This window comes from Dermacentor silvarum, chromosome 3 (assembly GCF_013339745.2).
Source record: "Dermacentor silvarum isolate Dsil-2018 chromosome 3, BIME_Dsil_1.4, whole genome shotgun sequence".
NCBI classification, from domain to species: Eukaryota; Metazoa; Arthropoda; class Arachnida; order Ixodida; family Ixodidae; genus Dermacentor; species Dermacentor silvarum.
In genome coordinates this window covers 170,106,752-170,121,252 of record NC_051156.1, presented here as the reverse complement: position 1 = coordinate 170,121,252, position 14,501 = coordinate 170,106,752, and the positions used below count along the sequence as shown (strand labels likewise).

Below are 14,501 nucleotides of genomic sequence, written 5' to 3'. Positions count from 1 at the left end.
TTCTTTGCTGAGGCTCCGCACACGCAACGAGAAAGGCTCTCTCGCTGCAGGTCGATTCTGAAAGAGTGTGGTACTAGTCGTGTCATTTATGGTCGAATATGCCGGATGTTCAGAGTTGGCATTTACCTTTAGAAAATATGTGAAGCTGGAGTATGTCCTTTGTAGGTGGAGTGACCACTCATTTGCCTCTACGTAGAGGCTTGCCACAGGACTTGTCCTAAAAGCACCTGTGGCCAAGCGGATGCCCACATGGTGCACGGGATCCAGCATTTTTAGCGCGCTGGGCGTAGCAGACTGGAAGACTATAGCCCCATAGTCTAATCGTGTATGTATAAGGCTCTTATATAGGTTCATGAGGCATTTCCTATCACTACCCCACGTTGTGTGCGACAAAAGTTTAAGAATGTTCATTGTCTTTAAGCATTTGTTCTTAAGATACTTTATGTGTGGGATGAATGTAAGCTTGGTGTCTAGTATTACGCCTAAAAATTTGTACTCGGTACTTACAGGTATCCGCTGTCCATACAGTTCTACGTCAGGATCAGCGTTCAATCCTCTGTTTCGTGTAAAAAGAACACAACAGCTTTTATTCGGGTTGAGCTTAAAGCCATTTTCATCAGCCCATTTGGAGGCTTTGTTGAGACCGAGCTGAACCTGTCGCTCACAGATAGCCAGGTTGCACGACCGAAATCCTATCTGTACGTCATCTACGTATACCGAATAAAACATACTGCGTGGAATGAATGAATGTAAGGAATTCATCTTTACAATGAAAAGCGTACAACTAAGTACTCCACCCTGTGGAACCCCGGTTTCCTGAATAAAAGGTCTGGACAGAGTACTGCCAATTCTAACTCGAAAAGTACGGTTAGACAGGTAACTTTCTATAACACTAAGCATGCTTCCCCGAATACCCATCTCGGACATATCCCGCAATATTCCAAAGCGCCACGTTGTGTCGTAGGCCCTTTCCATGTCGAGGAATACGGATAAGAAAAACTGCTTATGGACAAAAGCGTTTCGGATATTTGCCTCGATACGTACTAGATGGTCGGTTGTTGACCGGCCTTCTCTAAAGCCACACTGGTATGGATTGAGCAGTTTGTTTGATTCGAGGAAATGCAGGAGACGGCAGTTAATCATTTTTTCAAATAGCTTACACAGGCAACTCGTGAGTGCTATTGGTCGATAGCTTGTCACTAAAGAAGGGTCCTTCCCCTGCTTCAGAACCGGGACGACAATTGCTTCTTTCCATGTAGAAGGAATGTACCCAGCAGCCCATATTTTATTAAAAAGTGTGAGTAGAGTCATTTGGGTGTCTGTGTGGAGGTATTTGACCATATCATAGACGACTTTGTCAGGACCCGGAGCAGAGCTCTGACATTTCTTTAAGGAGGCTCTTAACTCGGCAATGGTAAAAGGGCTATTGTAGGGTTCGATCCGTCTGCACTTGCGATCTAATGGCATGCGTTCTATTTGTTCTTTGTGTTTAAGGAATGACTGCGTATAATTCATTGAGCTAGATACGTACTCGAAGTGCTCCCCGAGAGCGTTAGCCTGGTCTTCCAGGCTATTTCCATAGTCATTTACCAGAGGCAAAGAGTGGGTTGATTGCCCCTTAAGCTTTTTTAGTCCACTCCACACTTTTGTTTCCTGTGTATAGGAATTAATTCCCGAGACAAACTTCTCCCAGCTGGCCCTCTTTGCTTGTCGCCGCGTCCTTCGCCCCTGTGATTTAATCTGTTTAAATTCGTTTAGGTTTTCCGCAGTAGGACATTTCCGTAGTTTGCCCCAGGCTTTATTTTGTCTCCTTCGTGCCTGTCTGCAATCGTCATTCCACCAGGGAACCCGTCTTTTGGATGTAGTCCCATTTGTCTGAGGAATGAACTTCTCAGCTGCGTCAATGATAAAAGCGGTAAAATATGATACGGCATCATCTATACTAAAGTTACTTATAAAATCTTGTGATAGGTAGGTGGATTCCTTAAAACATTTCCAATCCGCTGAGGCTAGTTTCCAGCGAGAGACATGTGGAGGGGGGTCACGTTGCGTTACCAAGTTTAGACTTACTGGGAAGTGGTCACTTCCATATGGATTTTTGATGACATGCCATTCTAAATCAGAGAAAAGGGAGGCAGAGCCAATCGATAGGTCTATTGATGAGTATGAATTGTGATGGAGATTATAATAGGTTGGCTCCTTCTTATTGAAGAGGCACGCACCGGAGTTTAAAAGGAAGCTTTCTATGAGTCGACCTCGTGCGTCGCATCGCGAGTCGCCCCACAGCGTGTTGTGGGCATTAAAATCTCCCACGAGCATGTAAGGCTCGGGAAGCTGATCAACAAGGTTATGAAGGTCTGTTTTTTGAAGATGATGGTTCGGGGGTATATAAATGGAACATACCGTGACCAATTTATTAAAAAGGATAGCCCGTACAGACACTGCCTCAAGGGGCGTCCGAAGGGCGACGTGTCGACAAGCTACGGACTTGTCGGCAACTATTGCTACACCGCCAGAGGCGTTAGCCTCGTTACGGTCTTTTCGGAAGATGGTGTAATTCTGAAGAAAGTTCGTGTTTGTAGGCTTCAGAAGTGTCTCTTGAACACACAGCAACTTTGGATTATGTTTGTGTAGGAGTTCTCTTATATCGTCGAGGTTGTGAATAAGTCCTCTAACATTCCATTGTAGTATTTGTGTCTCCATAATGAAGAAAGTGTTTTTGTGCTGTGTGTTCGGAAGATAGACTAGCTCACGGTGCCTTTTCCAGGCGCCGTGACGCGAGGTTTCTCTTTTCTGGAGCGGTCCAGAGATTCCCGCCGCTCCTTCGGCGCTGGCGGCGCCGTCTGGCCGGTTGTTGTGTCCATCGCCTCTTGCGAGGCGCTGGACACGCGCTCTTGCGAGCGGTTGGTTTGACGTGACTGCCTCGTCTCGTGGGACGAGACCCTTGAAGCCACCAGCCCGGAGGTCGATGGCCCCTTGTTCTGAGATGGCAGAGCAGCGCTAGCTGCAGCCGCCGAGGGAGCGGATGGCGTCGCTGGTGGCTCACTGCGTGTGGGCCGGCCAGCCGCCGGAAACCGTTGTGTCGCTGCCCCCTGACGCGCTACATCGGCAAAGGTATTCTTTGGCAGGTATGAAGCCCGCCTACGTGCCTCCTTAAATTATATGTTATCTTTTACTTTGATTGCTACTATTTCTTTTTCTCTTTTCCAGGTTGGGCACGACCGCGAGTATGCGGCGTGCTCTCCATCACAGTTTACGCAGTGTAGGTCATTCTTGCAAGTTTCAGATGCATGTTCATGTGCGCTGCATTTAGCACAGGTCACTCGACCTCGGCAGTTCTGGGAACTATGGCCAAATCTTTGACATTTGAAGCATCTCAGCGGGTTTGGCACGTACGGCCTGACACGGATTTTTATATAGCCTGTTTCGATACTTTCAGGACACATACTTGAGCCGAAGGTTAGAATAAGATGCTTTGTTGGGATTTCTTTACCATCCCGCCTCAACTTGATCCTTTTGACATCGATTACGTTCAGGTCGCTCCAGCCCTCTAGAAGTTCTGTCTCAGTGAGTTCCATCAAGTCATCGTCTGAAACGACACCACGGGTGGTGTTCAATGTGCGGTGCGGGGTAATTGTCAGTGGAATGTCCCCAAACGAGACTAGATTTGGCAGCTTTTCGTGTTGCTTCTTATCACGGAGTTCCAAAAGGAGGTCACCGCTGGCCAATTTCGTGACTTTATAACCTGGGCCAAGAGCATCTGTGAGACATTTCGCCACAAGGAACGGCGAGATGATTCTAACTGTTTTTTCCTGTTTTTCACTATGGATAACATGATAGCGGGGGAAAACTTCTGTTTGGGTACCAAAAAATTTGAACACTTCTTCGGTGCGCCCCCTTTTATGGAGGCGATCAGGGAGTGGTGGAAAGTTCCAAGCCATATGTGAGTGTGTATGCTTTCGGCAGTAACGCCAGCCACCCACCATGGAGCCCAACAAGGGGACGCCGCAAAACATGTAAAACAAGCCCTGCAAACGCCAGCTGTACGTTACTGCTATAACCTAATATGATATAACCTAGTTTGGTTACGTCACACATGGTTAACCCTCGCTGCCTAGAAGATAGGAAATAAATAGAAGAGAGGAGAAGACAGGAAAGATTGAACGAGAGAGAAAGACAAAGAGTGGAGAGGAGGACAGGAAAAGGCAACTACCGATTTCCCCCGGGTGGGTCAGTCCGGGGGCGCCGTCTACGTGAAGCAGAGGCCAAAGAGGTGTGTTGCCTCCGCCGAGGGGCCGTAAAGGTCCGAACACCCGGCTTCGGCTCAACCCCCAGGATCCCCTTTTCCCCGGACACGGCTAAGCCACGTACGGTTAAACGCGGGAGGGGCCAACCCTCATGTGCTCGGGTCCGTGGTGTCGCAACACACCAAACGCCTGCTGACGCAGACGCCCCTGCGGGGGCGGCTCGCGGTTGTCGCTTGCGTTCGATATCTCGAGTTAGCTCGGCGTCGTGGTTAGTAGCACCCACCCTTCATTGGCGCTTCCGTTCCACTAGAAACACAAACATGTAACCAATAATTGAGAAATGCTTCAATACAGCGTCCGGATTAACCCACTACTAAACAATGGGGCCGCACGTTTCAGCTTCGCTGGTTAACCATCTGTACGGAGTACTTATGCGGTGTTTTTTTTTTTTTTTTTTTTTTTACAGGCACCCGCGAAATTTTCCAATTTCTTTAGTTTCTATCAACTGGTACGAATCCATGCGAGAGTAGATGGTTATTAAAAACACCACCGCGTAAATACGATGTCGCCTGTTCGTCAACAGAGTAATTATAAAAATGCGGCCGTTGTTACATAATACGACGCAAAAAGAGCTGATGAAGCTGGAGATTACTACGCGGTCCTTATATGCTGCTTTAGATAAATCCGGCAGAAGGATGAGTGCCCTACGGATGTGTGTAGCGCAGATGCATGTCTCATTCTCGTGTTGATCTGTAGAGCATCCATTTATTTTATGGCACTTTTTTGCATTCTGATCTTCGGACGCTATCCTTTTACCATATACCTTTTCCCATTTAGAACTGCAAGACGTTGTGCTCCTTTTAGCAGTAGTTCCCAGCTAGCCCTCTTTTTAACTTGTGTTTTTGCTAGTTTAGGTGTATACAAACCTAGTAATAAGACAAGTAACACGAAACTTGACTTTCGTGTTTCTGCAACAAGTCACTTTTTAAAGGTAATTTTCATCGAATTTGAGCGACATGAGCCTACAGCAAACAACCCTGCATTACAGGATACAGTTCAAAAGTGAAATGAATAGCCTTACCGTGTTTCTGCCACTGACTTCTAATCCAAGTGAACCTGTCAACGAAGTACTCAGCATGCGCATGAGCTGCTGAGCGAGCTCGTCAGAAGCATCCCTATCGCTCGCAAGTGTCCTCAGTCTTGCACCTATTGAAAGACAAAGAATAGCCCAGCAGCGGCAATTAGGCTCCTCAAGGTTACAATAATATATATATATATATATATAAAGCTACAGGAATTGCTGTCTAAAGATATCATTTTCAGCTACAGTGTCCGACGACAATGTATCATTACTAAAAAAATGAGATTACTGGAAACTTTAGGAAATGTTTACAATGGTGCACTGATAACACATAGAAAACATGAAGTATATTAATTGGAAAAAGTACCATCCATCCAACTGTAGCAAGAAGTTTGGTAGCTATGAACTATGAAATAGTTCATAGCTACCAAACTCATTGCTATGAACTATAAAGCTCATAGCTATGAGCTATGAGCTTTTATGTACGAACTATAGGCAATGATTCTCCTCATGTTACCTACAGTAAAAAGCTTTATTGTTATAACCCATCGGGAATGTTAGCTGCAAAAAAAAAAGATTTTTTGTTCTGCCCCATGAAAATTGCCTCTTCGTGATAGGTATCGTATTGGGTAAAATGATGATGGTGATAATTTAGTAGCATCCCTTTTAAAACGGGGCAGTGAAACAGTCACCTAGCCTGCGTGAGTTACTCGGGTATGCTAAACATGCTTTCCATTCTAGCATTTTTGGATACATCTACTTGATCTTTTTTCTCTTCCTAAAAACTTCTCTATATACTTTGTACCGATACCGATACCTATGCCTGTAACGGGATCCGGTCGTATCAATCTCTTTAGAGCTTTTTTTCCAGCAATACTCTAAACGCCTCTTGCTAATCTCGATTGCTGACCGGTTGAGGCTTCAGTCCACTTTAAATCCAAGCGCTTCTGAAAAGTGTAGGTTACCTACCGGTCTCACTGGGTGAATCCTTTCGCATTCCATTAGAACGTGCTGAGTGGTACCCGCATTTCTGCTGCAGATTTTTCCTGTCTCATCTTGTTACGAATATTTGCTCCGGTAAGTTTCTGTCCTTAGGCAACCAGCTGGAGCCTCAAATTAGCGAGGCACTGCCCTTGGTGTTATCGCACTGTTTTCCCTTCTAATTTCTTCGCATTCTCGTAAATCTCTATGGTCTTTTTTTTTTTTCGTCCATTCTTTGCATCCAATTCACTGTCTCTGTTTCTCTCACTTTCTTTTTGATGACTCCTGCTTGTCTTTTTACATTTTCAAGTATACCCTGTACTTAGTTGGCAACTTTCTTGACCTCATCCTCCATTGCGTGTCCACTTTTTGCAGGTACCTGCACTTGTGCACTTTAGCCGCCCTTTAGCCACAATCCGCTAGGCCTACGAACGCAAATCTCCGCCTTCACCGAAGATCCCCTTTTAACCTACAGAGAGCGGCAACGGATATATGCCTGCAATACCTCTGTATGCACGTACGGGCATTCTATCATTTATATTTTTATTTTCTTGCATCTTTGAGGCCAAAAAAAAAGTGATGTGCTGTAGAGGCATCATTTATGATCTCTAACATTGCACAGAACTCCAGGACATATAAGTCAGCACAAGAAATTAGTCGTCAGCAGGCAGAAAACAAAACTTACGGCCGAATCATCTGCAGACACAGCGGAAGCACAAGACCAACGTCGTTCTAAAGAGGGCTCGGATGCTCACCTTGCTTGAGGTGCCTGCCATATTCGCGATCACATGGTGCACACCTCTACGCTGTAGTTAAATATTCCTCCATAGGGAATAAAATAAAATAAATAAAACTAATAAAAAAAAACGAAGGTTTACTGCTGAGTGTGTGCTTTTTTCTCCGTTAAGGGCATGGGGACGTTGAACTTGGGCGTGATACTCGTGGGCTGCCATTGAGCCACGTTCGATGTCCGTTGTAAGGAAAGAGTTAGGACTAGCCTAACAGTAATAATCGCTTGCTATTAACATTTCGGTGCGTACTTCGTCTCATAAAACGCGATGTTTGCTGCTTCACACGATCTCTGAAGCGCTTCCGGAGCACTCAAAAAACAGCTCCATGACGCCGGTGTGTAGCATTCTGAGATCATCTGATAAGCCTGAACGCGTAAAATTATTTTAAAAAAAGAGATTCATGCATATCTGCGTGCACAAAAAGACATAGAATTTCATGCGTTCAATGCGCACAATAAAAATCCGCAGACGCAAGAAAATATTCCGACGCGAAACAGTACGTGAGAATCTTAATTCCCAAGCATATTTCTCAACAATATTGTTTACACAGCAGTGCAAAACATCACTTACATCACGTAGTGTTGCTATGCAGATGTCTTGGTACACTGTCCGATATGACTACATTTAGAGTCTCCTACTGTTGATCCGAACTCCTCAGGTAGGGTGTGAAGAAACCGGTGGCACCGCCAGAATTAGTTAATAAGTGGATACGCCTTGCAAGCTCACCGGCTACAACTCGTAAATTGCAATATGTGTCATAAACTTTAATTAGTTGAAAGTTTAATTAGGTAATACTGTTAATTAGTGAATTGTGCATTTCGATTTATTGTGCAAGTAATGTCCGCCTTTTCGAGCAATCCATCTCCTCAAGGACTTGAATTGTGCTATCAGTCGCAGGCAATATTTCAAAATTCTGTATAGCTGAAAAAATCATCTGGTTGTACTATAGACTGGGCGCTAAATGCTAGACTGTTGTGTATGAAACAAATATCATAACGGAGAAAGAGTGCTGCGTTTTGATTTGCTTCTATGGTTGCTTAAAAAGACAGTCGAGTTGGATACTTAATTACAGAACGAAATGACTATCGACTCAACTGAATTCGCCGCTTGTATTCCGTCTCACGAGAGTCAGACACAGGGGGTTAAAAGTCCAGCTACTGCCGCTGACTAGCACCCGCACGTCGCCGCTTCCAAATACATGAAGCACGACACCAATTAGGCCAAGGCTCTGAAAAAAAAATTTTAACGTGTTCAGCGCACTTACAGCACGTCACAATAAGCGCGCACGCTGCAGGGGTGTTGTCACAGCTTCAACACTTTCCAGCAAGCCGTTCTACAAGGTGAAATGAATCACCAGCAAATGCCATTATATTGAATCTTTATGCATGGTACCAGGGATAGCTACATGCTTGTTAGGTGTTTCGTAAGAGGCATGAAATATCCTATGCAATAGCATAATTCACGGTAAGCTTTAAATTTCTCTCAAATGAATCGATGCTTCAAGGTCAAAATGAACATGAAAAATGTGGCCGATGGCAGCCGCTGCATTCACATATTCTTCATATATGACTTCGTTTTTATTGAGGTACGCAGTTGGCATCAGGACAAACCCAGTTTCAGACGCTTCGCGGTAGTAAAGGCCCCGCAATTTGTAGGACCAGAATATTACGGCCTTTGTTTCGTTAGTCGCATTTCTTTTGTGATGAAGATCTAGCATCGCTATATTGATGTTTCCAATAATTTGGCCTCGTTGACTTAACCGGACTTTCAGTTTTCTTAGATTTTATTTTAATTTATGTCAATATCACTGGTTTTAGCACGAGAAAATACAGCTGACAAATAAATTCTGCAGTATTACTATCATAAGCACTCGTAACTATCTTTTCTTTAAACGTCTTTATTTCTGCATTTAATAGGCAAAACCTTGCGGCAGAAAAGAGGTGCTCCATGGGTGTGGGGTTTTATTTCGTCCTTCTAACTTTTGCATGGTTTGGTGCACATCAATCAAGAGGATCGTAGCTAGCGCGGTGAGCAGACACCAAACTTTCCCTGAATGGGGATAAAATGCACCGATGGGCTATTAAAAATCAATTTATTCAAGTTTAGGCACAAAAACCACAATCTTACTACGAGGCACGCCACTGTCCGCTAATCCGAATTGATTTTCACCCGCGCAGGTTTCTCAGCATGCACATAAATCAAAACACACATTAATTTTTTTACCTTTCGCCCCCATCGAAATGCGGCCGTTGTGGTAGGAATTGAACCCGCGACTTCGAACTACGCAGCGTAACACCATGGCCCCTAAGCTACTGCGGCTGGTAATAGGCACTGATGCAATACACCGCTCAGCGAACACGACACGCAGCAATAAATGTTACGGTCTAGACGTGCATAAATTAAAAAAAAAACACCGCATATCCACGGGGTGAATGATGATGAGTTCGCGAAGCTCCGGAGGGAATCATCGGTAAACCGTGAATCTCCCGTGTAATTCGCCCAGTCTCGCCGCACTAAATCGAACGATTGACTTCCACCAATGACACGTGCCATATGTGATGTCATTCCTATTTTATAACAGCGCCCTTCGTTATAATTGCACCATCTCCCGCTTAAGGGGACGCTAGCACAAACGCGTTAGAAACGTGCAGTACTCTCTAGTAAGGGGGAGAGGCCACAGCGTCTTACGCAGCCGTTTACACATGCCGGAACGTGCACCGCGTTTGCCGACGCCATCAGCGTTTATGAATACGGGGGTAAGGCGGAGAGGCCACAGCGTCTTACACCAGCTTCTTACACGGGCCGTAACGCGCTAGCACAAACGCGTTAGAAACGCGCAGTCTTTCGTTAATGTTGGGTATTTATTGTCATCGTGGTGCGTGTGTCCATGTGCGCTTCGTGGCGTAGTGGTTAGCGCCGCGCGTTCGGAAGCGAGGGGTCCCTGGTTCGATTCCGCGCTACGGACACAACTTTCGGAATTTTTTTATTCTCATAAAAGTAGACGTGGCTACCTACTACTACGACGACTTCTACTACTACATACTACAGAGGAGGGACAGACCCACACCCTAAGGAGCTTCGCCCCTAAAACAGATTCACCCACTGACAGCAATAGCAAAGTTTACCATAGCACTTGAAGTCTTCGGACGGCGTTGCAACTATACGCAGGTGTGACTATAAATACGTGGACGCGACATGTACACGGCTGCGCCAAAATTTCTGGCACCCTTATATGCTTTAACACGCCGAGTAGGGCTTGTAATGACATCGCACATGGCACCACTGTTCCGCCCGTCAGGAGCGGCGCCCGTACTATTACATCACTTTCAGAATGAGAACCCTAATGTTGTTTCCCACTTTTTAATAATCAGAATACTTAAGACAGAAGACATGGGCTGTGAATGAATTGTCTCACGATTCTTGTTCTTCAAATGCAGTTCTAAAGAAATCTGACGCATAATTCACTGAATAGCATAACACTGGCTTTAGCAATTTAGGTGGTTGAACACAATCTACCATATACGGCATAGGTAAACATATATAGCATACATATACATAATCATGTACAGAACATCACGACAACGGCCAAAATTCTTCTGGAGTATTAATGTGCTCAATCTAACCTAACGCAATAAATTAAATTGTTAATAAACTCGCCAATTTACGCACACATGGTGTGTTTATGCAAAGGAAACTTGTGACAGTCGTACCTCAAGGCAAATTCCTTTTGGTTGATTTTCTTCAAGGCACGGCGTTTCGAGGTACCTGTTTGTTTACCCCAAATTTGTTTGGTGTGAATATACATATATTGTGAGAGTTTAATGTCTTACAAAAGGCTTAGAGAAAATATGAAATATAGCTTCTTCAAAATTGTAACATATATATGTACCATAAGTGAAAAATAAAAAAAACTTACGTTGATAATGTTATAGCTAGAATTTTCCGCGCACAGTTCTTCCGTCAAAGACCCTAAAAGACTATTTATTTATTTATTTATTTATTTATTTATTTATTTATTTATTTATTTATTCTTTCGAATGAAGAGCTACTTTAATCACCATCTTTCCAACATTTAATTCTCAAATAAAAGACAAACGACGCAAAAGATGGCCAAATAGAACACACATACCTGTACGCATAATGACGAACATTTGGTGTTGACTCGATCGAATCGCTGACCAATGTAGTGCACGCGACAAAACAATGGGTAAAAAAAGTTATGGCTGATCCCTCTTTCGTAGGAATCAGCAGAACACGAAAGTGAAACGTGTCTTCACAGAAGATGTTGCATATTTGCAACAAGTCCAAGGTGTCCTTTGCATGTTTGCAAGTACAAGGTGTCCTTTGCATGTTTGCAAGTACAAGGTGTCCTTAGTTATCACCTAAGAGACGCGAAGGCGAAGGCCTTGTAAAGCCTACTGTAATTCACCTTAATCCACCTTAATCCTTCTCAATCCTCCCTAGTCTTCATGAATCCTCCCTAATCCACCTTAATCTACCTTAATCCTCCTTTGTCCACCGTAATCCTCCTTTATCCACCTTAATCCTCCTTCATCCACCTTAATCCTCCTTCATCCACCTTAATCCTCCTTAATCCACCTTAATCATCCTTAATCCACCTTAATCTACCCTAATACAACCTATTCCACGTTAATCAACCTTAATCGACCTTAATCTACCCTAATCCGCCTTAATTCTTCATTATCAACCTTAATTCAATCACTAATCAATCATTACTTTTGCAAATCGTCACGTCATATTTCCTTACCTCACAACGCTACCTTGAAACAGAGATCTAAGGCTTTCGCCTTAAAGCTTATTTTACCCGTTGGCACCGAACGTCACATCCGTTACATCCTGTAAAGGAAGTTCATCGCCTAACCCGGTATAAAACACATTCGTGTTAATATGAACATGAATGTACATCCAACGGACTACAAGCAGTTCAAGAAAAAGGTGGAATATACTAAAGAAAGCAACTCTGCAGGCTGTAGTAGCTTAGATTCCGGGCGGCGTAATTAAAATCTGTGAATGATTTACGTTGAAGGCAAGGTATGTTTTATGGTTCAACCAAATATAGCGAAATAGAAGCAAAATTAGCCGCTGCGTCTAGGTTCTCAAAACATGAAGATGCATTATTCGAGCTATACCTACGGTCACGTCAATCATTTATCGTAACCGCAGGGGTGTTGACTTAACCTGCCAGATACAAGATGGCCGTCTAGTAGAGGACAAGGCCGATACTCACCCTTCTCATGGAGTCAACATATCCTCCGTGACCGAGCTGGAGTCTCTTCATTATCGGCAGGTCGTCGGTAACTACAACGGTGTCTCCAACAGAGAAGATCCGTGGCTGAAAGTGTTCGTAGCTTTTACAAAAGACTTCACCAAACTACTGTCGCCTTATTGAACGAGAACGTTCACACGTTTTCTAAAAGAACTCGTTTTTTTTTTTTGGCAAGTTGGTGTTTAGGTTTATTCTACATGTTATGCTTTGCGACAACATGTATCGTAAATATTTACACGTATTTTTTTACTGCTTTAACGGCGGTGGCATGACCGTAGTCATGTCCCGGAATCTCATGACGCTGTTTTGTATGTCGAAAATAATAATTTAAAAAAAGAAAAAAGAACACCCTGTCTTTCTAGTTTGGTAAATTACTGCGCAAGTACAGGGTAACAGTATATAGGTTCATGAAAGGAAAAATTGATATCCACCCGCATGTAGCACAAAGCTATAGCAAGGAAACCCACACGGTTTTCTCAGAAACAAAACTTAGTAGTTGAAAAATTCGTCCTTGTCAGAGATGCGAACCCGGAACCAAGGCCTTTGCGGGAGAATACACATTGCAAATAGGAATTCGACCGGGACATACAAAATCCTTCGTTGTACAGCCCATTTCATTCTAGCGGCGTTCCATTGTACATTTCGTTTGCTTCATTCCTTTAGGAACTAGTATTTTGAAAAGAGGAACGTTGTCACATACTAAGGTTTTCTTGTTCTATTGAAAACTGGTTGCGGCTATTATAAACATACGCACACTAGTCGCATAGAACGTTCAAGATTGGCAGCAAAAAAAAACAAAAAAAAACAAGAACAGTAAAAAAGGAACAAGTCACCGGTACACATCTCTCCGCTTCTTCATTCATGTCGATACTACTAATTTTCGCGCATTATTTCAACAAATATTTGGGTTTGTATTGTTCGTTTTGCCACCACGCTTTTCTCATTTCATTTGTTGTCATCGGGGAAATCTGACTGCTTCACACATTTCGTTCTGAACAGTATTTTCTCTGAAATATTAAATGTGCGACCATAGTTTCGTGGAACGCATGTAACATGCCTTCAGTTTACCCATATATGGTTGTTGTCATGAGACGCAAAAGCCGCGCAGTCTCGTGCGAGCCAAATCGAAAAAGAAAGAAAGAACATACCAAACGGCGCACTAGAACGACAATACAGAATGAAGATAAATTCCATGTACCACTGTTTCCCCAATTACCCCCAATCCATCCTGCGCAATAAAGGCTCATTTCCGTATGTAAATGGAAAACTTGCTGAGTTAGAAATCACGATAAATGGTTTCAGTACGCTACTCCATAGCAAAAATAAAAGAAAATCAACATATCTAATGCATCAAATATCAGAGTAACGTGTCTACACTGCTAAAAAACATTATTGTACATCAGCGAGTTATGTCATTCAAGCTCACAATACAAAGAACATTTCACTTCGTCACGGCACTTCTAGCTGAAAAAAATTGCAACAGGGAGCAAAAGTTACACAACCTTAGATTTATTCCAAATTACCTTATTAACTAAGAGCTTTACGAAAGATCAGGTAAATAATCAACCCATAGCAGCACTGATTAAGGGGCAACATTTTCGTCAACAGATCATTCGCAACAGCTGACGTCAGAATCTACGTGATAACTAAAGCATTTATCAGTTAAATTCGCCAGTTAATTCAAATCGACAGCATTACAGGGCAATTATAACTGCTTAGTTGAAACGTCCGAATGCGCAAAGCGTATGCCTATTTGCGGGAAATCGGTTTACCGAAACCGGTTTCTTACGCACTCAATATGTCAGGCAACAGGCAGTGCGTTCTAGTGAAATTATTTTGCCCCCTGCAAAAAAGACCGACTGTCGTACAATTGCTCATAATCGCTGGCATCAAAAATTTGCCATGAAAACGGCAACCTACCTTTGTTGCAGCCTTTCTATTTACAATCACGTAAATCATTTACTGGAACAGCTGGTGTGCTGTCGACCTCGGCTACAGAGCAAAACGAAAATTTTCTCCCTTTATATGTGTCATACCTCGATAAACCGATAGGGTTTAACTGATTCAGATATACCTGCAGTTTTCATGCAACATGAACAGCATGAAAACATTCG

The 14,501-nt window shown here is 43.4% G+C and overlaps 1 protein-coding gene across 3 annotated transcripts in view; it reads right to left on the bottom strand.

Annotated features, from left to right (window-relative positions):
* Window positions 1-14,501, bottom strand: part of LOC119446077 (E3 ubiquitin-protein ligase mind-bomb) — an 89,285-nt gene that overhangs the window by 41,883 nt on the left and 32,901 nt on the right. For 2 of the 3 annotated variants that reach the window (XM_037710415.2, XM_049663879.1), the window contains exons 4-6: window positions 12,349-12,453; window positions 8,196-8,328; window positions 5,329-5,453 (exon numbers count right to left, since the gene is read on the bottom strand). In XM_037710415.2, the coding sequence (XP_037566343.1) occupies window positions 5,329-5,453; window positions 8,196-8,328; window positions 12,349-12,453 (363 nt within the window). The remainder of the gene's footprint in view (window positions 1-5,328; window positions 5,454-8,195; window positions 8,329-12,348; window positions 12,454-14,501) is intronic. The other variant, XM_037710417.2, reaches the window with a different exon arrangement.